The sequence below is a fragment of the Jaculus jaculus genome, chromosome 8 (genome assembly GCF_020740685.1).
Source record: "Jaculus jaculus isolate mJacJac1 chromosome 8, mJacJac1.mat.Y.cur, whole genome shotgun sequence".
NCBI lineage: Eukaryota > Metazoa > Chordata > Mammalia > Rodentia > Dipodidae > Jaculus > Jaculus jaculus.
The window spans coordinates 48,390,354-48,417,587 of NC_059109.1; the positions used below are offsets into that span (position 1 = coordinate 48,390,354).

The following is a 27,234-nucleotide window of genomic DNA, read 5'->3' on the forward strand; positions in this document are numbered from 1 at the left end:
GTTCAACTTCAGTGGCTGAGGTCCTAGAGAGCCAATTCATTCTCTCTCTCTCTTAAAAAAATGTCTCTAATCAAAAATTAATATCAGGACTGGAGAGATGGCTCAGCAGTCAAAGGAGCTTGCTTGAAAAGCCTGATGGTCTGTGTGCAATTCCCGATTCCCCAGTACCCACATAAAAATCAGATGCACAAAGTGGCACATGCATCTAGAGTTCATTTGCAGTGGCAAGAGGCTCGGGCATGCCCACTGTCTCTCTCTTCCTCTTTGCAAATAAATAAAAAAATAAAATCAACATATGTAGTTAAGTATTTTCTCAAAATACTAATTTCCTCCGTTTCTAAAATGGTAAGCTATTCATTATGGTATTCAAGGCAATGCTCACTTCCTGCTAGTTCTTCGCGTTTTGTGCCGGGTAGCTTCTTGCAGAGTGCACAGAGAAGCTTGGACTGGCCAGAGCCGCTTCCAGAGTCTACACCAGAGACGGAACCGCCATCTTCACCCTGCATGGCTTGCTTTCATGGACTCTAGACAACAGACTCACAACTCCTGGCGGAACAGATGGGCCAGCTACTCAAAACATGGAAGGTTGGTTACCACCTACAGGCATTAATAAACTGTTGGTCTGTATGCTCAACCAAGAAAAGTTAAATGTGAGTGACTCAATCAGTCACCAGCACGGGGTGTTCAAAGTCACTGCCAGCTACTTTTGTAAGTGGTTCCGAGTATCAAAGAAATTCTCATATTGATCTTACCTTGTAGAAAGAGAAAAAAAAAATGTATGTTTTTATTTTAGCACCAGAACAATAATAGATTATGCAAAACTAATAACATACATTCAACCATATAACTATCTAATAAGGTATCAGCATTTTTTGTTCTAAAATATAAAAGCAAAACCAATGTTGACCACTTAAAAAAAATCGTTGCTGGATGAGCGCAATCTCCTCCTAGTATTAGAAGAGAAGTTCTCTCTCCAGCTTTTCTGCACCCTGCTGTTTCCTTGGCCACCTCCATCAGTCTCCACTTCAAACTTCCCAAAGGTATAGTCAGTATCTCTGAATAGTAAGTGCTGGTGTACCATATTGTAATTATCTGCCCACATCCTTCTGTTTCTGCTTAGACTATTCACTTGAGAGGCAGCACTGTGTCCCAAACAATGCTGTGAAAGGAAGCAAAGTTTACTAATAGTAACTTAGTAGCATTTTCTCAGGGTGAGTGTTTCTTCTTGTACTACAAAGCATGGTTGAGAGGCTTAGAATTTGGGCTTGGCAGAATGTCTGCTTTGTTACATGCTAGATGAGTGAGTTTGAATAAATTGTTTAACCAGCCTGTGCCTCAACTTTCTGATGTATAAAATGGATATATTAAGTAATATATCATAAATGAGTTTTTAAGAAACCTTTTAAAAGTATTCCTCAGATATCAGGATCAGGAATGGTATATCTTCTGAGGAATTTATCTCTACATGTAAGCCATACAAATGAAGAAATTGTGCCCACTGACCTTATGGAGTTTTTGTAAGGACAAAATGAACATAAAATACATTCCTCAGAATGGGAGTATTATGCTATTACTTTGCTCTAAAGGATTTAAAATAAATAGCATAGTATTTACAAGGCAGGAAGTGGAAAGAGCATGGGCACCAAAAGCACATGGCTCTGCCACCATCCAGGTATGTCATTAAACCTCAGATAGTTCATTTATAACAAAAAAAAAATGATCACATAAAACAATATATGCAAGGGTGTTAGCAAAATATCCAGTACACAGTAACTTCTCAATACTTGTTCATTTCTATTGCAAGGTACTGTGAGCTTTATAATAAACTAGTTTTTTAAGAATACCCTCAGAAGAGTTGGTCTTAGATCTCAGAAAAATTGCATTTTCTGAGGAACTTATCTCTAGATGGTCATGTGAATCTGGAAATTGTGTTTTCATCTTTGCTTTAACCACTGAGAAACTCAGAATCCAAAGTCCGCTTTATTTTTGGTGAATGAAAAAGTGGGATTTATTTAAATAACGGAATAATATTCAGCATTATGGATGCATGCCAAAGAGTGTGTACTAGTGTTTCTTCTACTTTTTCTTTCTTCTTTCCTGCTGCAGAGGTAGATGTCACAATGCTTTAAAGTATGAGGAGATGCTGTACTTCAACCATGGCTTTAGTATTCTCATCTCTTTTCCCCTTCCCATTGTACTTTTTTCTCATTTTTCCTATTTCCTACCTAGGGAGGTATTGTAAGGCATTTCAAAGTTGTTTCAGAGCTATGAGATGTGCCTGAAAATGATTTAATGATTGTGTTCATATCAGTTTAAGTTATTTGGTTACCTGTGAAATCTCATGTACATATCAGCCTCTAGTTTGGGTCCTTCCTGTTTATGAATAAGAGTCGTAAATGAAGAATATATTTTGGGTGAATCAAATAATTCACAATACATTTTTATTCATTATTAATTGAACAAGCATAAATATTTCATTTGTTTTCCAGAAAACCCAAGAATGAAAATGGAAAACAAATTATTCACCCAGTCTCTGAAACCTGATGGACTGGATGGTATACAGAAGGATGTGCTTGCCATTAATTTCAGAAATCCTATTGCCATCTGGGTGTCATGTGGTGAGCCATTTCTACCTCCAAATGGTAAGCTTCATTTTTGTAGTTTCTTTGAAGTGAGTACAAAAGAGAAAAAGAAATAAGTTTTATGTCAGTTTAAGAAAATAAATTAAATGTGTTTAATGTCAGCACAGTAACATCGCATCTATGCAAGAACAGGTCAATCAATTAACACATGCACAAGGCTAGCTATCCTTCTGTCTTTGCACAATTGCCTGTTTTCTCTCCCTGAAATGGCGTATTCTGCATAGAATAATGTCTAATTTAGTTGATAAAGAGATCCTTGGTCTATAAGACTGAGAATAATGGTATACATTAGGAAATAACAAATGAGTTTAATTCACACTGAGGACGACCTGTCTGCACATTTTCATTTTTAAGAATTGCACCCTTTAGGCAGTAGGGGGATGTTTAAAAAATGAATGGTTCCAAGCCAGGCTTTCATCACCTCCAAACAGTTTATGGAAGTGGAAAATGAAATATGGCTATTGCATATGGTAAATCTATAGAATAAAAGAGTGCTATTCTTCCCTCCCCCTCTATTCCATAAAGAAACGCCTTAAGCCCTGTCATCTTTCAAATGAGGTTTCCTTTAATGACCCTTACCTTTTAATTACTTGTTTCTAATTGAATCTAATTCTCAAAGCGGAAAGTTCTTTATAAATTATTGGTGTTCATGATAAAGTACTGTTGATAAAAGGCTTCAACATGAAATACCCTTTTTATTTTAGCTTTACAGAAAGCAGAAAAATTAGAGAAACAAAACTGGCTTAAAAAGGACAAAATTTTGGCTGATTTAGACACTATGAAACATAAAATGAGACAGTTAAAAGGTCAGTATTAACCAATGGAGGCATTACTGTGCTCAACTCTAAATGTAACATTAAGTTTTTGATTGTTATTTTCTACCATTTGATAGCAGGTATTTAACCAGTAAGTACTGTTCAAAGATTTTGCTACACAACTTTGAACAAAGCATATAGTCTAATAACACAGCTTTTAGTAGTGATGTTTATAAAGTGTATATTTAAAAGAAATATAACATTTCTTTTGAAATGCTCCCTGAACTAACATTGTATGGACCAAATCCTGTAAACCTTGCTACTATTCTTTGATATCTGGAGAAGAAGTTGTGTTTAGGAGTAATTTGATTTTTAGCAGTCAGAATACAGAGTACAAAGGTCTTCTTTTCACACACAGCGTGGGTACATTTTTTATAACCAAATGATAATTATCATTATTTGTTCTCTTCATTCATTCTTCTTATCACACCAAATCTTAGGTTCCTGACTTTTAACTATCCTAAGCAGTTAAGATACAAGCGATTCTTTAAAGCATGTGTAAGAATCTTTGTAATTTTTTATCTTTGTAATTCAGCTCTTGAGTATTTGCACTGTCTTGAGCCAAAAGCATATGAGCCTTGGTTTAATCAATAGCACAAATGACACTAATTGGAAAAGGCATTTAGAAATGGCCATCGCCCATCCTTACCAAAGGAACATCTATCACATCTACCACTAGATCTTGCCGTTTGCATGCTCCGTCATCAAATCTGAAACGCAAGCTGTCATGTCACCCCATGCCAGTATCTCTTTGTTGACTCTAGCAGTCAGTTATACCACCATCCACCCAGCCTCTCAAGGCATCACCCCTTGTTCTTGCCTTCCCCAAGAAAATATTTACAAAGTCTTGTTACTTTGAATTATAGCTGATTTCAAAGAATCTGTAACCCCCAGAACCTCTGTTATTATTATTCAAGAAGGTGTCATCTATTCATTGGGTTATTGGAAGAGTTCCCTAACTGGTCCCTGCTTCCAGTCTTTGACAGTAGTTATCATTATACAGGTACCAATGTTTCCTCCAAATGGGTCATTTTTTTTTTTTGTCTTGCAATTGTGAAAAATATAATAAGACTGAGCATAAATTGAGCAGTGAAGGGTACTTCTATTTTTAGCCAAGAAGATGAGAAGTGGGAAATCAACCCCAAATGAACTTCTTAACCCGTGGGAAGTTGCTGATAACAAATGAAATAAATATCTTTTCTGGGAATGGAAAGTTTTCTTGAATTTGGGCACCACCTTTTTTCCCTCTTCTTGGGGTTCCTGCCAGTTGTTACCAAGTTGTTACAGCTGTTGTGTAAATGGGAGGATGTTCTTTAGCACGTGGATGGTCGTATACTGAATTTCAAGAGTGGTTGAAGGTCAATTGGAAGCCATCAGTTTCAGTTACCTCACCATAAGAGAAACTTCTGGCCTCAGACATCCTGCCCTTAAGCAGAAACTATGGTAGTGAGGGGCAGAAATTCAGTTGGGACACTTAGGCAGTGCTCAGGGTAACAGTATGAGCAAGCAGGCATATCCTAAGAAAAAAAATTCCAGACTTCTTATCATGGCCCTTTGTGGTGTTCGAATGTAATGTCCCTATAGCCTCAGGTGTTTGTGATGAATTTCCCACTTAGTCCCTACCTAATACAGTCTTTGGGACATGGAGCCCTGCTGGAGAAAGTTAGTCAACCCTGTATAGTGAGAATAAGCTTATGCTTGCTGTGGCTAGCTGTTGTCTCTCTGCTGTGGATGATGGAGTGAGCCAGCTGTGTCTGCCATGGTGAAGCATCCCCTGGAATATGTAAGTTCTTAACCATTTGCTCCCACAAACTGCTTCTGGTCAGGTGTTTGTCCCAGCAAGAAGAAGGTAGCTGCAACACATTTGTGAACCCATTTTCTATAAGATCTTCTCTTCTTGCTTACCACACTCCATCCATCTGGATTTTCTTTTCTTCTTTGAAAAATATTTTTATGTATTTATTTGTAAGGAGAGAGAGAGAGAGGGAATGGATTACCAGGACCTCTAGCCATGTACTTTTTTAACTCTCAGCTTTTGTCTCAATTTAATCCCACTGCCTCAAAGCTTCCTTCTTTTGCCTCTTGGATCGTTCCTACTCATTCTGTATGTTTCTAATCTTACTTTTCCTTCTTTACCTGAAACTTTCACCAACATTCTAAGCCTGGAATAATGTGGTTTATCATACCTTGAACTTCCTCCCTGATAGTTGCCTTGACATTGTTTTAATTACCGCTTCATGTGACTGTCTCCATTGGATTATAAATTTTATATCCTTCTAGTATGTTCTGTGAATAGCTGTAAGATAACAATTATAAAATGAGCAGAATTTCAATTTATCTACTTTAGGGAATTTTCCATACTTCATTCTTTTATTGACTTAAATCAGTAGAAAGCAACATACTCAAAACAGCGAGTGGAAGAACTGACTTTACTGAACTCTGACTTGACATTATTTCCTTTGCTTTTGTTGTAATGATCAAAAGATATCTAAAGGTAATTTGGTATCATCTACAATATTACTACTAGAACAGTCTATTTGGTTAGTCTGTGTCCATTATGGAGTTATCCATGTATGTATTTCTTCCTGAATTTAATACTAAAATTGTTTTGCTGGTTATAAATTTATATGCTTTCTGCCACGAATATAAATTCAAGGCACTATTATAACTTCTTAACCCTAAGAAGGCCCTTTTCTGGCTGTAGAGACTAAGAAGATAAATTTTCAAGGAAAACTTGTAGCTATAATTCTTTAGATTATTTCATTAGATTCTCATTCTTTCTCCCTTCTGTTTTTTTTTTTGTTATTGTTTTTTATTTACTTGCAAACAGAAAGAGTGGAAAAGAGAGGGAGAGAGAGAGAGAGAATGAGGAATGGGCATGTCAGGGCATCTTGCCACTGTTAATGAAATCCAGACGCCTGTGCCACTTTGTGCATCTGTTCTGGTTTTACATGGATACTGAGATTTGAACTTTGGCCATCAGGCTTTGCAAACAAGTGCCTTTCATCACTGAGCAACCTTTCTAGACCTTCTTTTTTTTATTGACAACTTCCATGCTTGTAAACAATATCCCGTGGTAATTTCCTAACTCTCCAACTTTCCCCTTGGAAATGCCACTCTCCATCATAATTCCTCACCCTCTCAAATCAGCCTCTATTTTATTTTGATGTTATGATCTTTCCCTCCTGTTATGATGGTCTTATGTAGGTAGTGTTAGGCACTGTGAGTTCATGGATATCCAGGCCATTTTGTCTGGAGGAACACTTTGTAAGGAGTCCTACCCTTCCTTTGGCTCTTACATTCTTTCCACCACCTCTTCTGCAATGGACCCTGAGCCTTGGAAGCGGTGATAGAGATATTTCAGTGCTGAGCACTTCTCTGGCATTTCTTCTCAGCACCATGGTGCCTTCTGCATCATCTCAAGGTCACTGCCATCTGAAAAGAGAATGTTTTCTAAAAAAAGTGAGAGTACCATTAATATATGTGTATTAACATTAAGAGAAGTGCTTACTTGGCAGCTTGATAGGCATAGGATATACATTTAGCCAGACATCAGCAGATGTTATACACCTATGGTACATGACTATCCTTGTTGTAGGTTTTCAGTATCAGAGATGTATTCCCTCCCATGGAGTGAGCCTCCAGTCAAATCAGAGTGCAGTTGGTTTCCCCCATAAGATGTGCCACTATTGCACCCATTGGCCCATTTGGCCTGGCTAGCCAAATATAAGGCTTGCAGTGCCCACTGTTGAGTATCTTTGGTGGTGATTTCTCTGACTCCCATTGAAGTGCACGCAGCATGGCTTTTTCCAGCTTTCTGCCAACTGGTCTACATGAAGGAGGTTGTCATCTCAGCTCCAGCAGGATTTCTCAGTGGCCTTGCAGCCCAGATATGTGGACTCAGCAATAGGGTCTTTCCATCTATTCCTGGTGGAAAACCAAGGGCCTCGGCAATGGCCTTAATGTTTTGGGGGCATCAGGGACCTCACTGGCCAACAACTCACTGGAAGATAACAACAAAATATGGCTCCTGTGTGTTCCATTTTCCAAACAGTAGGTTTCCATATGACTTATTTTTATCCTCTTAGATTTTGACCAGCCTTTCCTCCACTTTTCCTTTACTGAATCTCTTCCTCTGACCTCACTTAGGCCTTCTTTACCCCCATATTAAGTCCCCCCTGCTTCCTTTTATATTCCCTTTATATCTCCTTTCTAGCTTACTGGCCTCTGCTACTGAGTTTTCTTCCTACTCACACATAAATCCTCTTCTTTTTTAATGACAGGATCTTACTATATATATCAGACTCACCTCAAACTAACATTCTCTTGTTTCAGCTTCCCAAGTTCTCAGGTTGTAGGTATGTGCCACCATACTCAGCTTAACAGCATCCTTGAGATGAGAAAAATAAAGTATAGGAGGCAAGAATAGACTACTCCCTCTTATTATAGCCACTAGTCAAAGTAACAAGTACTATATACAAAATACTATATTAAGCTTTTTACATATTTTACTTGCAAGCAGGACCATTACTGTTAATAATAATAGTAATTGATTTATAGGAATTCTTTCTTTCTTTTCTTTTTTTTGTAGGAATTTTATGATTAAGTAACAAATGTCAAATATAATAGGTCCTCCATAAATATTGGTACCTGGATTCCAATAAAACAGTCTGAAGAAGACAGTCTATTTTCTCATGTGGTATCTTGAAACTAATAAATAAAATTCAGGAATTTAGATCAGGCTTATAAAGACAATGTTGAATAGTTTTAGTTGAAAGCTACATGGATCTGATAACTGATTGCCCAAGCAGTGTAGAAAATATCTCCAGACACAAAAGATGCTGAACACATGGGCATCTCAAGAACGAAGAGGAATGAAAACTGTCCAGATGAGATGGGTAGCATGAAATCACAACAAAGCACTTCAGTTCTCTAGCTTCTAAGTGAAAAAAAATGCAAAAACTGGCTAAGAATCAACAACTTGCTTTTCCCAGTCAGAGAAAGGACATAGTTTATCAGCGGGACACCATCCATCTGATAAAAAGCACGAGGAAAGGGAAGAAGCATGCCTACTAATAGCTGGCTCCTTACTATCCCCTTGACATGTCAAATAGAATACAGGTGACATATATTAATAAAATGAAAATTAATTTATACATGACATTTTGCTGGTTTCAATTTATGCTGTTTTTATCTATGTAAATAATAGTTTATGATGAAAATATTTCCCCAAACTAAAACTCTTTGTGATGACATTATGTATCTTCATGAAAATTACACTGCAAACATATACACTTGCTTAAACCCATTAGAAGCAAGTTGACATGAAGTAAATAATATATAATGTATAGTCCTGGTGCATGTATTAAATCTCTGGCTCTCAACATTGTAAATGATAAGCTGTTGCTGGATGCTAGTCAGCTGAACAAAATCTTAATGTTCAAAATGCATTTTAAATATAATATTTATTGTAATAGTATCTATAAAAATTTATGTGTAATAAACTAATGCTACCTGTACTCTATGAGTAACATTAAGCAAAAACTAAATGCAGCATAAATCTGTATTGAGGAAATGCTGTCACCTTTTCCAAAGCACATTGCCTAGTGGCATCATCCATGCGAGTCACTGGCTGATTGATTCATTTATGCTTTGTCTCCATTAATAAATTGTTCATAAACATTATTAGGTGTATAGAGTCCTGGTTTCCCTATCATTTACTATTACTACATTTATTTCCACAAGCATAAACATAAGACATAAACTTTTCATCTTCTGCAAATACTGAAAGAATTTCAAAGTTTTGTTTGTAACCCTGACATGAAATTCTGCACATTGAAAGTATCTTCACAACTGAATTGAGCCTTAGCATCATTGTAATAGTTCTGTTATTTATCAACTTTAGTGATGCTTCTTCAGAGAAATCTCTGCTGCATCTCTAACTAGGTCAGCAGCTCTTGTTATGTATTCCTTAAAGACAGTGTCTCCAGTATTGAGCATTGAGCTTTGAGAACATGTTAGGCAAGCACTCTGCTACAGAGCTACATCTTTAGCCATTTAAAATTTATTTATTTATTGTTTTAATTTTGAGACAAGTTATTGCTAAATTGCCCAGGCTGGCCTTGGATTCACTTAGTAGCAGAGGCTGGCCTTGAACTTGGTACCTTTCCTGCCTCCCCCCATGAGTAGCTGAACAGACAGGCATGTGCTACAGTGCTCAGCTCTGCTGTGTGTTCTCATGGCTTCTGTACTTCCTTGGCTCAGCCCAGTTGTAGTCTATTGTCTTAATCATTTTTTTATGCATTGGCCTTCTCTACTAAATATGAGGTAAGGACTCACTCAAACATACTTATGTGTGCATCATCCAGCACAATGCCTTACCCATGTAGGGGTCCGATATAGGCTTTTGGGAAGCCTTACATATTTAAGAAGTTTAAATATTTAAGAAGTTTAGAGATCAGTAGAGGATACAGTACAGAGTATATCTCCATCCAGAATGAGAAAAGACAATTTGATAAGTATGATTTTTAAAAATCTCTTCTATAAGAAGTAAAAGTGGTCTAGTTGAAAACAATGGGTAAATTTGAATTACCGTACTTTCTAAATTATGAATGCAGTTTTCAGGATCCATCATTCCGATAAATATTTTCTCTTACCATAACTTCTTAACAGCATGAAGGGCACAGTAGTGATGTCAAAAACTAATCGTGCTCCCAGGGTATTATTAGGTAGAAATAAAAAAGATCTTCTGTCTCTTGGGTTAATATTATTTCAGAAATATTGAATCCCTAGGCTGCTCAGCTAATTGTGGGGGAAAGACTTATTATTAGTGAAGAGAACAAAACATATGTTCCAAAACTCGAAGAGATGATGGGGACTAAATCAGGTCATTGACTAAATTACTGCTGAACAATACTGGGGAGCGAGACTGCCGCCAGGGTGTAAGTCAGTATGCTGTCTTTCTCTTCCATCTGTAGAATCCTGGCCATTTAGACCCTCGTGCTCACACAGGAAAGGATCTTGTTAGGTAGTATTACCCTAGGCACCTTCCGTTTCGTGATTGTCTTTGCCTTTGCATCTGGGTGGCATAATTTATATGTAGAAAGCCCACCTAGTTGACCTGAAATCTGGAAGCCTGTCATCAGAAACCTTCCCAGGGACTTCTTTCTGCAGGGCGGCGCATAGCAGCCTGTAAGCCTGCCACCATGGTTCCTACCAGAAGCCCCTTGCAGCCAGTCATGGTTGAAGGAGGCTGGACTGAGCAGACTCAAGAGGAAACAGAACTCATGGAACTGATCAGACACACGGAGGTATGTTCTTAAGAATTCCAGACATTAATAACCTTGCTTCTTTTATAACTATATAAAAGTACATTGTTGGATTTTAAACTTGTACCATTAATATATCCTCAGCATCTAGTCAGTAATGAGCATATGAGCATATGCCAAGCATTGAATTGGCATTTGGAGAGTAGTTATCTAAGAGACAGCCAGCTCATATGAAAGTCTGTTTTGTTTGAGTGGAGACCAGAAATTATGACCTTAGCAAAGAAGGGAAAAAGGCCCAGAGGATATATCCAGCGGTAATGATGATAAGAGTACTCAAGTTGAACCTTATGGCTTCATTGCTCATCACTCCTGAGGGGGAGTCTCAATATGCACAAAGAGCAAGGAGTAAAATACTATTTGAAATGCAGACATTCAAAAGTGAGGAATTGAAAAAGCGGTCTCAGTCCAATTAGCTAATCAGTCAAGATTGCCAGACATAAAACAACTGGAAAGAGAAAGGTCAGGTGTTGAGACAGGACCAGAGATAGAGACTGGGAGAGAATTCTTTTCTTGAACTTTGTCATCAAATGATATCTTCGTATCTAACATGGCTTCTTGAATTTGTGCAACATGTTCAATCTAAAGCTTAAGTTTATTACTAAATCCCAGTTACTAGAATAAAAAATTGACATTGCTTGGAAAGTAACTTCTTGCTGAGCTGAGAAGGATGAATCCCTGACCAGGGAATGAGTGCAAAACATTGAACTAGAACATGTATGAAGTCACTTGAGCTGACTGGCAGGGACATATCAAAGCATAAGGGTGACTGTTGTATTTTAAAACTGAAAAGGATGATGAGGAGATGGCTCAGTGGGTAGAGGTGTTTGTTCTGCAGCCTACTGACTGAAGGATCCCCAGTACCTATGTAAAGCAGGACACAAAGTAGCACACACATCTATAATCTCAGCATGTCCATGGTATTGGGAGGCAGAAGCAGGAGAATCCTGAAGCTCATGAATCAACCACTCTGGCTTTCCCAGTGGCAAAAAGATAAAAAGGCAGACTGTTTCACACAAGGTGAAAGTAGAGGACCAATACCCCAGGGTTGCCCTCTCAGCTCCACATGCATGCTGTGGCATTCTCACCTCCACATGCATGCTGTGGCATTCTCATTCCCATACTCACAAATAATAATAATAGCAACAAACAACAATAAACTGGTAAAGAAGGACTTAAGACTCATCTCGGTTCCCTTAAGTTAAAGGTCTTCTTAGTGAAATGATTTTAAATCAAAGTTTTATTTGTTAGCAGCAGAAAAATCTCTCTACAGGAGAACCACCATGCAAAAGTTCAGAAACAAATCTCTCTTCATTTTTCCAAATTTCAAATTAAAGTTAAGTGCTTGGCCAAATTGAGTCCCTTATTATGATTACTCCAATAATTCTTAATGTTGTATGTATTTCATTGATGCGAGGGGACTTTGCCAGGTTCTATGACACAAGAGGTCATGCTCTTAATAGTTGCTTCCTAAAATTTTTTTCAATGTAATTTATATTACACAATACTTCTGGCCTTATCCCTACTAATTAGGTCTCTAACTGTGGTATTCTCTGGGCTTTCCTGGACAGGCGCATCTTTCTGAAGTTCAAGAACTACAGTCCAAAGGGAAGTCTCCAGTTGCAGCTGAACATGAAGGAATGCAGCTGAGCAGCCTGTACAAACAGCCAAGCACAAAACGAGTGTGGGCTTACCAGGACGGAGGCCAGCCTGAAGATGGTACTTATGCCTGGGCCCAAAGTGTCTCAGAGGTAAATCTAGTGTAAATGAATGCCCAGTGGGCCTGGTTTTCATCCCCAGTTCTGATATTTCTAGATTGTTAGGTCAGACAGATTAGTTTGCTTGTATAAACTTCATTTTATCATGTGTGAAATGGGAATAACACTTTCCTTGCAAAATTAATCTAATTATTAAATGATTTTATGCATGTGAAAATGTTAAGCTTCATGCCATCTGACTACATATGTATGAAGTTGAATATGACATGTAGCCAACAGAGAATTCCAGCCATACTCACTCCAGTCAGAGTGTAATGTAAACTCTAAACTAATTGAAGAGCTGGGCACGGTAAAGCGTGCCTGTAATCTTGGCACTGTAAGGTGCAGATGGGAGAATCAGGATTTCAAGATCATTCTCAGTTACATAGTGAGTTTGAGGCTAGTCTGGGCTAAATGGGACCCTGATTATAAACAACAACAATAGTACTTTAAAATAGTTTTCCTTAGCCATTTTCAGTCTAGCTCACAGTAGTTGTTTCCATACTCCCCCTTACAAATAATTTACTAGATGTGTCCTATTTGAAGAGGCAGTTATCCCTAAGCAACACTGTCATATTCTTACCTCCCCGTGTCATTGACTGACACAATATCTGCTTCCCAGATTCAAATGTTCACTTACTTAGCAAAAGAGGTGTAGCAGTTCATTGACTGTGTGTGGAAGCGAGGGTGATCTGCTGTGATATGTCACCCCTCTGATCGCCAGGGTGGATCTGGCTGATCCGCCTGGGTAGGTGAATGCCCCTTCCTCCCTCACTGCTCCAGGTGCTTCCCTCCCAAAGCTGCAGCCTTAGGACAAAACTGACTTTTGGTCAAGGGTGCACAAGCAGCTCTACTCCCATGCTATAACCTTCAAATAATCTCCATTGTTGACAATTTGGGGGCTATAATTCTAAAATTTGACCTGTTATTTATTATTTCACTGAAGTATGTGGAAATATAACAAGTAGATTTGGTGCTTTTTTAAATAAAGTTTTATCTATTACAGTGACACTTCACATAGTGCCTGTGGTGGTTTGATTCAGGTGTCCCCCATAAACTTAGGTGTTCTGAATGCTAGCTCCCCAGCTGATGGATATTTGGGAATTAACGCCTCCTGGAGGGAGTGTATTGTTGGGGGCCGGCTTATGGGCTTTATAGCCAGTTCCCCCATGCCAGTGTTTGGCACACCCTCCTGTTGCTGTGGTCCATCTTATGTTGGCCAGGGGGTGATGTCCACCTTCTGCTCATGCCATCGATTTCCCCTGCCATCGTGAAGCTTCCCCTCAAGCCTGTGAGCCAAAATAAAACTCTTTTTCCCAGAATCTGCTCTTGGTTAGGTGATTTCTACCAGCAATGTGAACCGGACTGCAACAGTGCCTTTTTGATTTTCAGAGTGTTTTAACAGACTTCTTTGGGAGGAAAGTTTATATAAAAATGAGATGCTGGGAATAGGAAGGCAAGATAGTAAGGTAGAAAAGACAAAAGAAACTAATTAGACAGATGAAGGCCCCAAGGATAGTAGGGCACCTCATATGAGCCCTGCCTCTGAAAGTCTTATGAAAAGTGCCATTGGAGTCTGAGTGGGGATTGCATTGAATCTATAGTTTGCTTTGGCATAATAGCCATTTTCACAATAATAATTCTGCCTACCCATGAGCATGGGAGGGTTTCTTCTTTTATTATTCTAGTGTTTCTTCAGCTTCTTCCTTTAGGGTTATTTCTAGCCAAAACTTTCTGAAATATATATCCAGCAGTTTTACTGATTTTAGTGTCTGAGTTTAATAATTGAGAAACTATGATTTTTTTTGAGAAGCTATGCTTCCCTCGTTTTCTTTTCTTTTCTTTTCTTTTCATTTTTTTTTTTTAATTCTGCATTGTAGTTTGTGCATGCATTGATTCAGATTTGTGGGGTGGAGGGGCTCTTTCTAAGAAGTACCTCATTTTGAAGGCTTAATCTCTAGAACCACTTGGCATGGAGGAAGAAAACCAGTTTGGCAGCAGCAACAACAAGTCAGACAAGACACAGAAGCACACTGAAATCAGTGACAGCCACCACTACATCACCAACAATCACGGAACCATTTTAGGCAAAACTACTATAGAAGGTGCTGTGAAGTTAGACATTCTTCAGCATCCCATATTTTTTAGTCAGCTTCACATTGCTGGCAGAAAACACACAACCAAGAGCAGCTTATGATAATAAAGGTTTTATTTTGGCTTACATACTCAAGGAAACCTCCACGATTGCAGGGGAAAACAAAAACATGAGCAGGGTGGACATCACCTCCTGGCCAACACCAGGTATACAGCAGTAGAAGGAGAGTGTGCCAAACACTGGCAAGGAGAACCTGGCTATAACACCCATAAAACTGTTCCCCAAAATGCATCACCACCAGGAAGATCCATTCCCAAATTGCCATCTGCTAGGGACATAGCATTCAGATCAAGTAAGTTTATGGCAGACACAGCTAAATGAAACCATCACATTTTGCCCCTGGCCCCCATAAACTGATAACCATCCATAATGTAAAATGAAATGCCTTCAGTCCAACTTTAAAAGTACCCATAGTTTTTAATCAACCACAACAGTGTTTAAACATTACCATAGTGCAAGATCTTTTAACTGAGCCATAATACCAAATATCCCATAGTGGTACAGAATAAATATTCACACTGTAAAAGATGGCTTTGTGCATAGCAAAGAAATATTCAACTTATACAAGCTTTAAAACTAGCATGGAAAACATCAAAGTCTGTTTCTCCAAGTCCAACAATTCTAACCAGTGACAAGTCTCCAAGTCTGATAATTCTAACCAGTGATGAGTCTTCATAAGATGAGTCTTCATAAGAAGATAATTGGCATCCCAATTCCTCCCTGCCCTCACTTAGGCTACTTACAGTCCCTGAAATTTTCATCTGGTTTTGGCACTTCTCTTTGCAGCCATACCACAGTCCTAGAATCTCCATTGTGTCTTTACCGCAACCCATGGTTCATCCTCATTGCTCCATCAGGCCTCCACAGAGGTAATCCAATAAGCCTGCTTCTCACTGCCCACAGACATTTCCAAAAATTAAAACCATGTTACAAATTTAATGTCCCTCTCTTTGCATTTGTTATACTACATAGTACCAGGTGGGCAACCAGCTTGTTTTTTCAGGGGGGAATAATACAGACTTAGAAGAATAGTATACTCCTTCAGCATTCAGGCTCCATCAAAAGAATGTACATTCTTCCTGTTGTCCTAGTGCAGATCAACTGGCCCAGTCTGAATGGTTGTACTCTCTAAAACAATTGCAGCTGAATAGACAGCACTTTCAGCCCAAATATTTCATTTCTTTCTGTGCCATATCTCTGCTCACACCAGTCCATTTTTATGTAACCCTGCACAAATTCTCAAGACACAGGCTTAACAACAAGCCTCTCACAGAAAATGCTTCTAGCCTACTCCAGACTAAGCTCTTTTTCATCCTCATAAGCCAAACCTCTCATTCCATAGTTCTTACTGCATTCAGGTCTCTCAATTCTGACCAGAATAGTCCATCAAGTTTTATTTACAGGACTGCAAGGCATCTCTTAGAACCAGGTTTAAAATACTTCCACATTCCTTTCTCAAATCAGTTCCAAGAGACTGAAAGCCACAGAATCAGGTCTCTAGCAGTAACAATACACCCTTCTTGGTAGCAATTTTACTATTGCAGTCAGTTTGCATTGCTGGCAGAAAACACCTTGCCAAGAGCAGTTTATGTGATGAAAGGGTTTATTTTGGCTTACAGACTCAAAGGGAAAATCCATGACACTCATAACCCTGCCTGCCATAACACACTCCCTCCAGGATCCTCCAATTACCAAATTGTTTTCAACTGGCGATCTAGAATTCACAACACATAAGTTTATGAAGGACACACCTGAATCAAACCACCAATCCATGGAACTTTCTTCAAAATCAATCATATATCAGAACACAAAAACTTTAAGAAAATTGTAATAATTTCTTGCATTTCATCTGACCATACTGCAATAAAGATAAAAATCAACAAGTCACATTACAGAAAATACAAAACATCCCAAAGACTGAACGATACACTTTTGACAAATTAATGGATTGTTTAAGAAATAAAGAAGGAAATAAAAAATTCTTAGAACTGAATGAAAATGAAGACACAGCTTACCAAAATGTCTGGGATATGATGAAGTTAGTCAAGAGGAAATGTTTTAGGTCTAAATACTATATCACAAAAAATAGAGAGATCCCAAATATGTAATTTAATGATCTGCCCTAAGGCTTTGGAAAAAAAGAACAAACCAAATTCAGAGGTACCAGATAAAAAGAAATACAGATCAGGGCAGAAATTAGTAAAATGGAAATTAAGAAAACAATTAAAGGAGTTAGTGAAGCATAGAGTTAATTCATCGAAAAGATAAGCAACATTGAAAAACATGTAGCCAAATTAACACAAAATTAAAGTTTTTTTTCAAGATATATAGAAAGCTGCTGTTGCAGTTACTGTTTACAAAACACCCAAGCAGAAGCAGCTTATTGGAGGAAAGTGTTTACTTCAGGCTTACAAAATCCAGGGGAAGGGCCATTACCAGTGGAAAAAGCTGGCTCACTTTAGCCTGCATCCATAGAGAGAGGGAGAGACAGAGAGGTGGGGGGGAGAAACCAACAACAGCAAGCCCTAATAGCCAGAGCTCAAACTGGCCCTGAACACATCTTAAAGCTGGACTATAAGATCTGTCCTCAGTGACACCTCCTCCAGCAGACTTCTGAAGACTTAAATTTCAAGGTAAATAAAAATAAAATACTTCAGTCTAATGCAGCATATATTCATATTCATACAATCACACCTACTTCTTTATTAGTTAATTGAAAATATAATTTATATACAGAGAGGCAGAGATAGTGATGTGGAGAAAGCCTTACACTGAAGCCTTAGGTTTTTTCAGCTAATCCCCACTTCCAGAGATAAATCTCTCCCCCAGTGAGTTATTGTGTGGGGATGACTTTAAGACTACCAAAACAATACAGGCTATTGCCAGTTCCTTGGTTATATACCACCCCTGCCAACTAAATAAAAGACCCTGTTGCTGAAGAAATCACTTGCTGTGGTCACAGGACACTGAGAAATCAAGCTGTGCCTCAGTTGGGAGCCACTCCCCTCTGCCTAGCTGCCATATAGCTAGGAAGTGTTAGGTAGGCTGTTGGTGGGGGAGGGTGCAGTCATCAGCAGTCTTAACAAGCAGTAGATTCTGAAAGCTGCACAATCAACCAGCCAGGTGAGATATGCCCATGGGTACAGTAGTGATACATATGTTATAGGGGTAACAAAATGCAATCTGATTGAATTTGAGGCACATTCAGTGGAAGGGAATTCATTGCTGAAAACTGTCAAAAGCCTATGGCTTGGAAGGATATAGGCTCTAGAGTGAAGCTACTACTGTTCTTTAGCTACTTGGTTATGCTGAGCCCATTACTCTGTCTTCTAAATGCACATGTTTATGCTTATTGATTAATAGTGTTTTCACATGAGATTAGAGAAGCTTCTCTCTACAGATGTCAATGAGTACTAGAGAGACCCAAGATCCTGCAAGAGGGAGAGAAAGCCCAATGCGAGACATGGCTGCCTTCTCTATTAGACCTGCCAGGGCACAGAGCACATGGCAGAGGAGGTGACAGAAAAAATGTGAGCTCTGTTCTTTTAGCCAGAGAAGCTTCACTATGAGGCAGTAGACACTGAGGAGACTCTAAATGTCTCAAAAGTTGCCAATGAGGGGTTATTGAGAGCTCAAAGCTAAATAAGACATTTTTGATATGCCCTTGGAAGCTCAGGAAACACTGTGGTAATTTTCAACTCAGGAGGGAAGAAAAAATGTAAGATCCACAGAGTGGGAAGGAGTACTGTCATCTGGACCTGAACTGACTGTTGCACTCATGACAACCTCAGTGGTTGTCACTACCCCCATTAGACTGCCACAGTTCTGAGTCTATCAACATTTAGACATAGAAGACAGAGGAAGACAAAAAGAATGAGATGTCAAAACAGAAGAGGTATGACTTGGAAAGGGGAGGGTGCTCAATAGAATAGGGTTAGGATGTGGGGTAAAGGGAGAAAGAGAGTAATATGATCAAATTACAGTGTTCAGATATTAAAAATTCCAATAAAATATTTTTAAAAAACAAACTAGATGAATGTAAGGAGAATAACAGATAAAAACTTGTTTGTTAAAAAATAAAAAAGAGCCAGGCGTGGTGGCGCACGCCTTTAATCCCAGCACTTGGGAGGCAGAGGTAGGAGGATCACTGTGAGTTCAAGCACACCCTGAGACTCCATAGTGAATTCTAGGTCAGCCTGGGCTAGAGTGAGACCCTACCTCAAAAAACAAAACAAATAAATAAATAAATAAATAAATAAATAAATAAATAAATAAAATAAAATAAAAAAGAAAAGTCAAACTAGTACTGTACTTAGGGGAGGAAATACAAGGAAGCAGAAAATAAAATACAAGGAGATACAAGGGAGTAAAAAGAAAAAAATGAAGCACAATAAATAAATTTTTTCATGAATGAAAATAAACATAAACAGAAGCTATCACTAGTCTGCCACTTTATCCAGAAGTATCCCCAAGTGGAAAAAAATTTTGAAAATATATCCAGGATTTTTTGATTGGTTAGAGAAATAGGCATTCTCTTGTTCATGTCAGTACAACTTTTTGTAGGACAATTTGGCAACGGATCTCATAAGAAATTATACTTCTGGAATGTTTTTCATTAGTTAGCTTTTGTGTTGCTATGACAAAAACACATGACAGGCTCTTAAAGAGAAAGGATTTACTTTGACCTTGATGACAGAGATGGCATGTTGACATTCATGATGGAACATGTGGCTGCTGCTTCTAGTATCTTGGCATATCAGGAAGCAAAGACCATAAGTAGACAGACTCTACTGCCCTACTTTTGCTAGCCAGACCTCTCTTGTTCAAGGTACCAGTCTCTGTAGCCAATACCATGTGAGTCTGTGGGTGACAGTTCATACCAGAACCATCCTAATGGCATTTTTGTGAAACTATGAAGTTGTTTGTCAGGGCTTCTTAATCACAGTACTGTTTATACATTAGTGATAGTGAGAATTAATTTAAAAATTCATCAGTAAGGAATTGGTTAAATAAATTATATATAGATAGATAGATAAAGATTATTATTTATATGAAATATAGAATAGAATATTATCACTTAATTAAAATCAGCTTTGGCTCAGCAATTAAGGCACTTGCCTGCAAAGCCTAAGGACTGGAGTTCAATTCCCCCATACTCATGTAAAGTCAGATGCACTAGATGGCACATACCTCTGGAGTTAGTTTCCAGTGGCTTAGAGACCCTGGCTTGACCATTTTTTCTCTCTTTCTCTCAAATAAATAAATAAAAATAATGGGCTGGAGAGATGGCTTAGTGGTTAAGTGCTTGCCTATGAAGCCAAAGGACCCCTGTTCGAGGTTCAATTCCCCAGGACCCACATTAGCAAAATGTACAAGGAGGTGCACGCGTCTGGTGTTTGTATGCAGTGGCTGGAGTCCCTGACATGCCCATTCTCTCTCTTTCTCTCTCTCTCTGTCACTTTCAAATAAATAAATAAATAAAGTTTAAAACATTTAAAAAATAAATAAAAATAAAATATTTAAACTCAGCTTTTGGGGAATTCTGACAACCAAGATACTCACAATATACAAGTGAAAGAAGCATAATTGGCCAGGCATGGTGGTGCATGCCTTTAATCCCAGCACTTGGGAGGCAGAGGTAGGAGGATCTCCATGAGTTCGAGGCCACCCTGAGACACCATGGTGAATTCCAGGTCAGCCTGGGCTAGAGTGAGACCCTACCTCAAAAAAAAAAAAAAAAAGAAGCATAATTGAAACATGTAGAGTTTGACCTCTATACATGCAGACATGTGGGAACGATGCTTGGAATGATTTTATTGTAAGGATTTGTTTTGGGTGGGGAGATATTATGGGAGACATTTATTTTTCTTTTTGTATGTTCCATATTTTTCTATTAGGACTACAGATAAGTCTCCAAAGAAACTTCTATGTGATGAGAAAATGATATTCCTCTTAGAGAAATGATAAAATATGTGATGTAGGTCAAGTTAGTAACACAGGTAGAAAGGTCACTAGGAGCTCATAGGAGGGGAGTCCTTTTCCACCCTCAGGTGAGGGACAGAGCCATACAGAGGAATTTGTTAAGGCCTTTGACAGAAGTTGAGTAAGTGGTAATATTCAACAAGTTAGACAGAGAAAATATTAGTGAGTATGAGAGTATTTCACACAAAATGGGAGTGTTAGAATTTATGAAACATATTCAATAAATGGCAGTTGGACTGAAAAATAGAGATATGTCCAAGTTAAGAGATTGTGTAAAAGAATGCCTGCTGGGGCTGCTATAACAAAATACAGACCGTGTGGTTTAATAATACAGGTTTATTTTGTCACATTTCTGAAGGCTGACTGTACAGGATCAAGTGTCAATAGAGTTGGCTTCAGGTGAGGCCTGCCTTTCATTTCCTATGTGTACAGAAGGAAGGGCTGTGGTGTTTCCCTTCTTCCCTAAGAAAGCCAGTCCTGTTGGGTTTCAGTCCCATCCTCATGCCTGTGTTAAGCCTTAATGAGCTTCTCACAGGCTCTACCTTCAAAGATGATTGCACTGGGAATTAGGTTTCAATCTAAATTTTGAGGGGCATAATTCAGTCTTCAGCATTATATCAGACTAAAGTGTTTGAACAACTGCTTGTCTCTGAATAAAGAAGAAAGGCCATGCAGAAAACAATGTTTTAGGAGATTAATATGACCTTGGTATGTGAAAAGATGCTTAGAGATGCATTGCTTCATTTAAAAAAAATAGTTCGTTTTAGCCTCTTCTTTGTCCTTTTCCATGCTGTATATTTTTGCTTACTTGAGATTCTTAATGATCAGTTAGAAATATAGACTTGTAGATTCTTTTACTGTGAAGAATAGCACTGGAGAATCAGCTGTGTATGAGGAACAAGAAGAAAGAGTCGAGTTCATTCCTGGGGGGATCTGGCTAACCATACATATTCCAAAGGCATTGAGGGTTTCTGTGGCTGGGACTTTTACTAGAAGAAAGAGAAACATACATTTCAAAGTGCTTCACTGCACTAACTTCTATCTAATGAACCCCCTAGATAGTATTTGAGTCTCGTCCAATGCAGGCTTTCTCCCAACTGCTCTCACCATGGCAGCCATTCTGAATGATTTAACCACACACTGTATGAACATTGCTAGAGCAACTCTCATCTCCAGCTGCAGTTGGCTCATCAGTCATCAATGCCTCAAGGCAGCTCTCTCTGGGTTAGTGTCTCTCTTTTCAGGGCTAACATCTTCCTCTGAGTTATGCTTGCACATGCCCTTCCTCTGTAGTCTGAAGCATTTGTAGTCTCTCATCTCTGTGATGCCCATTTGATTCTATAGAATCTTAAAATTGCCATGCTTTCTCAGCTAAGGCACAGTTGTGAGTGGAGGAGCAGAAGCTTTTGAGGAAGTGATAAGTCCTCTTTATTTTGCTTCAGCAACTACCTCATGCCCACAGGGAGTACACAGTGGATCCATGATGCCCCTGTGCCCTGCCTTGGGAAAATCACTCTAGGAAAAGTAAACATGCAAAGTAGAGTGGGGTGAGGAATTAGCAACTCATGGAACATTGTTCCTATACTGTGAATTTTGTTCTTGTAAAAATTATATAGCTTATATAATGAATTTACTAAAAATTTACTTGAAAAAAATATACTTGCATAAATTTATATGTGTTTGAAAGACTGAGAATGTATAAGGCTACAAACAAACTAAATATTTCAGAACCTGATTGTGGTGAAAGTGTCTTATTTTTCAAATGTATTTTTTAAAGATTTTTGTAAACTCATTGTTTCATATAAATATTAGGAGCTTCCAAGTGAAGTAAATGTATGTTTGATTAAGTTATATTTATTTTTCTAACTATAAATGCAACACATGATCACTGTCAATTATTGATATTTCAGTGGCAAAGTAATTCTTTTATTTATGTATTTGTTGGATCCTTTCAAATTGCACAAGTTTCTCCCAGATACTTGTCTGTACAAGTTCCTCAGACAGTGGCCCAGATGCTCAGCTGTCACATCTTTTGCCTTGAAGCAGAAAAAATAAATGTAGTGGATGTTAAAAATGAAATTGGGCCCCATCTTCTCTCCCAATTCAAATTTTGAGGCTTTGTACCCTGATGTTACTATGTTTGGAACTAGGAATTTGAGGAGTTGATTAAATGAAGTCATGAGCATGGGGAACCCTAACTGGACAGGATTAGTGCCCTTACAAGAAAATCAAGACAGAAAGTGATGCATTTCTCTCTGCCCATGTGAGGACACAGCAATAAGAGAGCCAACTGCAAACCAGTAAGAGAGGTCCCACCAGAAACTGACTTATCCACCAGCTTGACTTGGGACTTACCAGCCTCCAGAATAGAGGACCTGTTCTGTTGTGCAGCCCACTACACCTTTAGTACTCATTTTGGCAACCCGAGTTGAACTTACACGTTGTAAATATTGTTGTAGTGTGTTTTGAAAAATATCAAGAGAAAACTACATAGATATTTATTTACCTCTTGCCCTTCCTCTGCATGCTCTGAGATTTTTCTGTACCTAGTTCTCTCTAACACTGATATTGTATAATATTGAATCTTTGACTTTCTTAGCTTCTTTCTTGTGTTAGTTACTTTTCTTGTTGCTGTGATAAAATACCTTAAGGAGAAAGGGTTTATTTCAGTTTTCAGTTGAGGATATATAGCCTGTCAAAGTAGGGAAGGCATGGTGGCAGGAACATTAAGCAGCTGGTCACATTCAGAATGCAGTGAGAAGCAGAGAGAGGTAAATGCTCTCACCAGTTCTGCTTCTGAATTTTATTCAGCCTGGGGCCCCAGCCAATGGAATGATGCTATCCAAAATTTGACTAGATTTTTCACAAGGTGGAGTGTCTTAAGAGTGAGGTTTTATACTCAAGATACTTTCTTATTATCCAGTGCTGTGCATATTTTCTTTGATGGTGCTAATCTCTTTAACAATTATAGCTTTCTCAGCATCACCTTGTTTGTAACTTTAAACTCCCTCTTTTCAATACCAAATGACATCTTTCCATACCTTTTTATTTTTCCCTTTTGTTGCTCTTTCACACTGTAGACCTGGATCAGAGCAGTGATCAGTAACCATGATACAGTGTAAATTTTTCCTGTCTTATAATTTCCTTTGTTAGACAAATTAGTACACTACTCCTGAATTCAGTCTCATTCAGCTTCTCAGGACATAGACAGAAGAATATGGCTACATTCTTTGGCAGAATATAATGCTAACTGCCTCTTGCCCAGTTTTCCTTAGAGTCCTTGGTCCTCTATATGATGGTTACTCTTGTCCATTTCATGGGATTTAGAATAATAATAAAAATAAACCCCTGGACTTGCCTTGAGGGAATTTCTAGATTATATTAACAGAGGTAGGAAGACTTCTCAAAACTTTGGGTAGCACCAGTATGATGCAGGAATTTGGAGTTCTATAGGCATCCTCCGGAATTTATGAACCCTAAGTTTTGGGTTCCTCCCTACCTTTAATAAAGAACTTAATAAAAATGGACTTGAGAAGGATAAATTATGAATTACTAAGTTTATTTAGGGGTAAGTCACAAGTTACAGGTTTTATTTAAGGGAAATTGGGATCTAGGAAGGGGGCCTACAACAGTGTAAACATGTCTATGGCAGTGTAAACATGTGGGGAGTAGGAAACATGCTCTCATGTGGAAAGCACTGCATAGTTTATAAGATTACTTTTAAGAAAAATCTGAGGTTTTTAAAGAAATACATACTGGAGTAGAGCTGCAAGCATGTGGAAAGTAGATCTAGGAGCCATGTGCTTTCCCAAGGAGGGAAATTAAGAGGGAAAGTGGTGAGGTGCAAGGAAAACTGAAGGGGCAGATATCAAAGCAGAGACAAAGAGATTCAGAAAAGAAATGTGTAATGAAGAGAGTTGCATTCATGGTTATCCTGGGTTTAAAGAAATTACACATGTAGCAAGCTTAGAGTTGATGAAACCACCCACATGGTAGATCTGGAATGTAAGGGAAGTATGCATGTGGTAGATTCAGAGACCAGAGGAAAATCATACAAATAATCAAAGTGAGAAATTATCCTCCAGTATAAAGCAAAGGTAAACAGAAGACTTCAGATAAAGAAAGAGTGCTGTGGTCTCTTACCCCTCACAAGTGTCCAAGCAGACAAGGTAAAAGCAGAGGAACCCCCTCCCCCACCCCCAACACACACTACAGGCCAAGAGAAAGGGAGGCAGAGGAAGGCACAGCATTTATGGAGTCACATTCAGGTATGCAATGGGAAAACCTGACTGGTTTGTATATTTGGAGGGCAGACCCCAGGGCCAGCCCACCTGGGCTGTTTATTTATAGGTAGAATGCTAGACTGTGGATGGCAAAAGGCACTATAGATCCATCTCTATCAGACATAAGTTTCATTTCTGTCCTTGTGCCAGGATGAGGTGGCATTTCCTGGTTCTCTTTGTGCATCAATCTCTAACTGAAACTGCCTTTAAAAACAGCTAGCTTTCTCCTAGCCTCCTTCAAATCCACAGAGTAGGGGTCCTGGACTATGTAAAAAAGATAAAGTGAGCTGAGTATCAGCATTCATTACCCTCTACTTCCTGACTGTGAATGCACTGTAAGCAGCTTCTTTATCCTTTCCCACCAAGATGATATACTTAAGCTGTGAGATAAAAATAACCCTTCATTCCTTTAGTTGCCTTTGTTGGGTATTTTGTTGCAGCAACAAGACAAGTAACTCAAACAGAAATTTAGTATTGAGAAGTAGGCCTCTTTGTTGTGATAAACCTGACCTTGTGGTTTGTAGGCCTATAGAAGTGCTTGCATTTGTTGATGGAATGTGGAAGAATTTTGAACTTCAGATTAGAAAAGTCCTAGAATAGAGCTTAATAAGCTATTCCTGAACAAGTTTGAGAGACCCAAATATTGAAAGAATTATGGACAAAGGAAGCTTGGCTCATGAGGTTCCAGAAAAGAACAAGGCTGGTGCTAAGAACATATCTGCAATTGTTAAATAAATCAGCACCATTAGAGAAAACTTGCTTAGCAGTTTAGGTGCCTGCTTGTGAAGCCCAAGGATCCAGGTTCAACCTACCAGAACCCATGTAGGCCAGATGCTCATGGTGGCACATGCATCTGGAGTTTATTTGCAGGGGCAAGAGGCCCTGGTGTGCCCATCCTCTCTCTCTCTCTCTCTCTCTTTCTATCTCATAATATATAAAAGAGACTTTGCTACAGCATTGGGACAGTAATAAAGGTGCCCTGAAGGTAAGGTTCCATCTATTAGAGGCTATAATTTGTGACAGTGCAAATCCATTTGAAAGGAGATAGTTTAAACCTAAAGAGTTCCATGCTTGAAAACAATACCCTAGGTTGACAGAGGCAACCACAGCTGTTATAAGGGAGCAAGCCTCCATCTGGAGCTGGCAGGAGAGCTTGGCAATATCATCCACATTGGGATGGTTTTATATGCATAGAAAAACAAGGTTGAATGGGTCATGGCGTCTTGCACCATGGTTTCGGAGATCCACTGAGGCCAAGAAATATATGGAATGATCAGAATCCCTGTCATGAGGCCCTCAGAGGAGACATCTGAGTAGCAAAGGCAACTCCAGGATGTTGTAAATGCCAGGACCATGGGAAATCACTGAGGAAATATACAGGCACTGAATGCAGTTGGCCCAAGAGAAAGAGTGTATGTGCTATACATGGCAAATCTGAAGAGGTATGGCTACATGAGATCTTTGGAGTCCAAATAATTATATTGTGAGCCCCTGATACTGGGTATGGAGTTGAAGCATTTGGCCCAGTCTTTCCGTGCTGCACTCCCATTCCTCCCTTTTGTTTGGTAATGTTTACTCTGTACCATTTTATGTGGGAAGTATGTAACACCCAATGTTACCCAATGTTGTTTATGGTAGGAAAGAGTTTATTTCAGGCTTATAATTTGAGCAGAAGTTTCATCCTGGTGGAGAAAGCATGATGGAGCGATCAGCTCACATTCTCATACATTGGCAGTGGGAGCAGGAGCAGGAAAAGTGAGCCAGTGATAGCCATGGGCTAGACTACAAAACTTTGATCCACCCCCAGGAATACACCTCTTATAGCAAAGCTCTGCCTCCTAAAGGTTTCACTGGATAGAGACCCAGTATAAGGCTTAATAACAAACACATGAGTCCATCGGGTACGTTTCACATTAAAATACCTATGAGCTGGAAGGTTATGGCTTAATTATGATGTACTTGAGTGTTAAGTCAATAAGGGGTGGGCTTGTGATGGTAATTTGATGGAACTTAGAACCAAAATTGAAACAAACCTCAAAACTGGTCTGTGAGGGAGTTTCTAGACTAGGTTAATTGAGGTGGAAAGATCTAGCCTAACTGTGGGCAGCACCATTCCGTAGGTGTGGGGTCTGGGACTTCAGAAAGAGGAGAGAGTGAACTGAGCACCAGTACTCATTGCTGTCTGTTTTCTGACTCTGCCTGCATGCAATGTGACCAACTGCTTCATGCTCCTGCTGCCTTGCCTTCCCCACCATAATATGCTATAAGCTCAAAC

General features: G+C 38.8%; 1 protein-coding gene across 1 annotated transcript in view; it reads left to right on the top strand.

The window, feature by feature from the left end:
• The window catches only part of Dcdc1 (doublecortin domain containing 1), a 485,885-nt gene that overhangs the window by 440,409 nt on the left and 18,242 nt on the right, over positions 1–27,234 (top strand). The window contains exons 30-34 of the mRNA XM_004660718.2: positions 417–650; positions 2,498–2,642; positions 3,347–3,448; positions 10,631–10,767; positions 12,354–12,533. Of these exons, the coding sequence (XP_004660775.2) occupies positions 417–650; positions 2,498–2,642; positions 3,347–3,448; positions 10,631–10,767; positions 12,354–12,533 (798 nt within the window). The remainder of the gene's footprint in view (positions 1–416; positions 651–2,497; positions 2,643–3,346; positions 3,449–10,630; positions 10,768–12,353; positions 12,534–27,234) is intronic.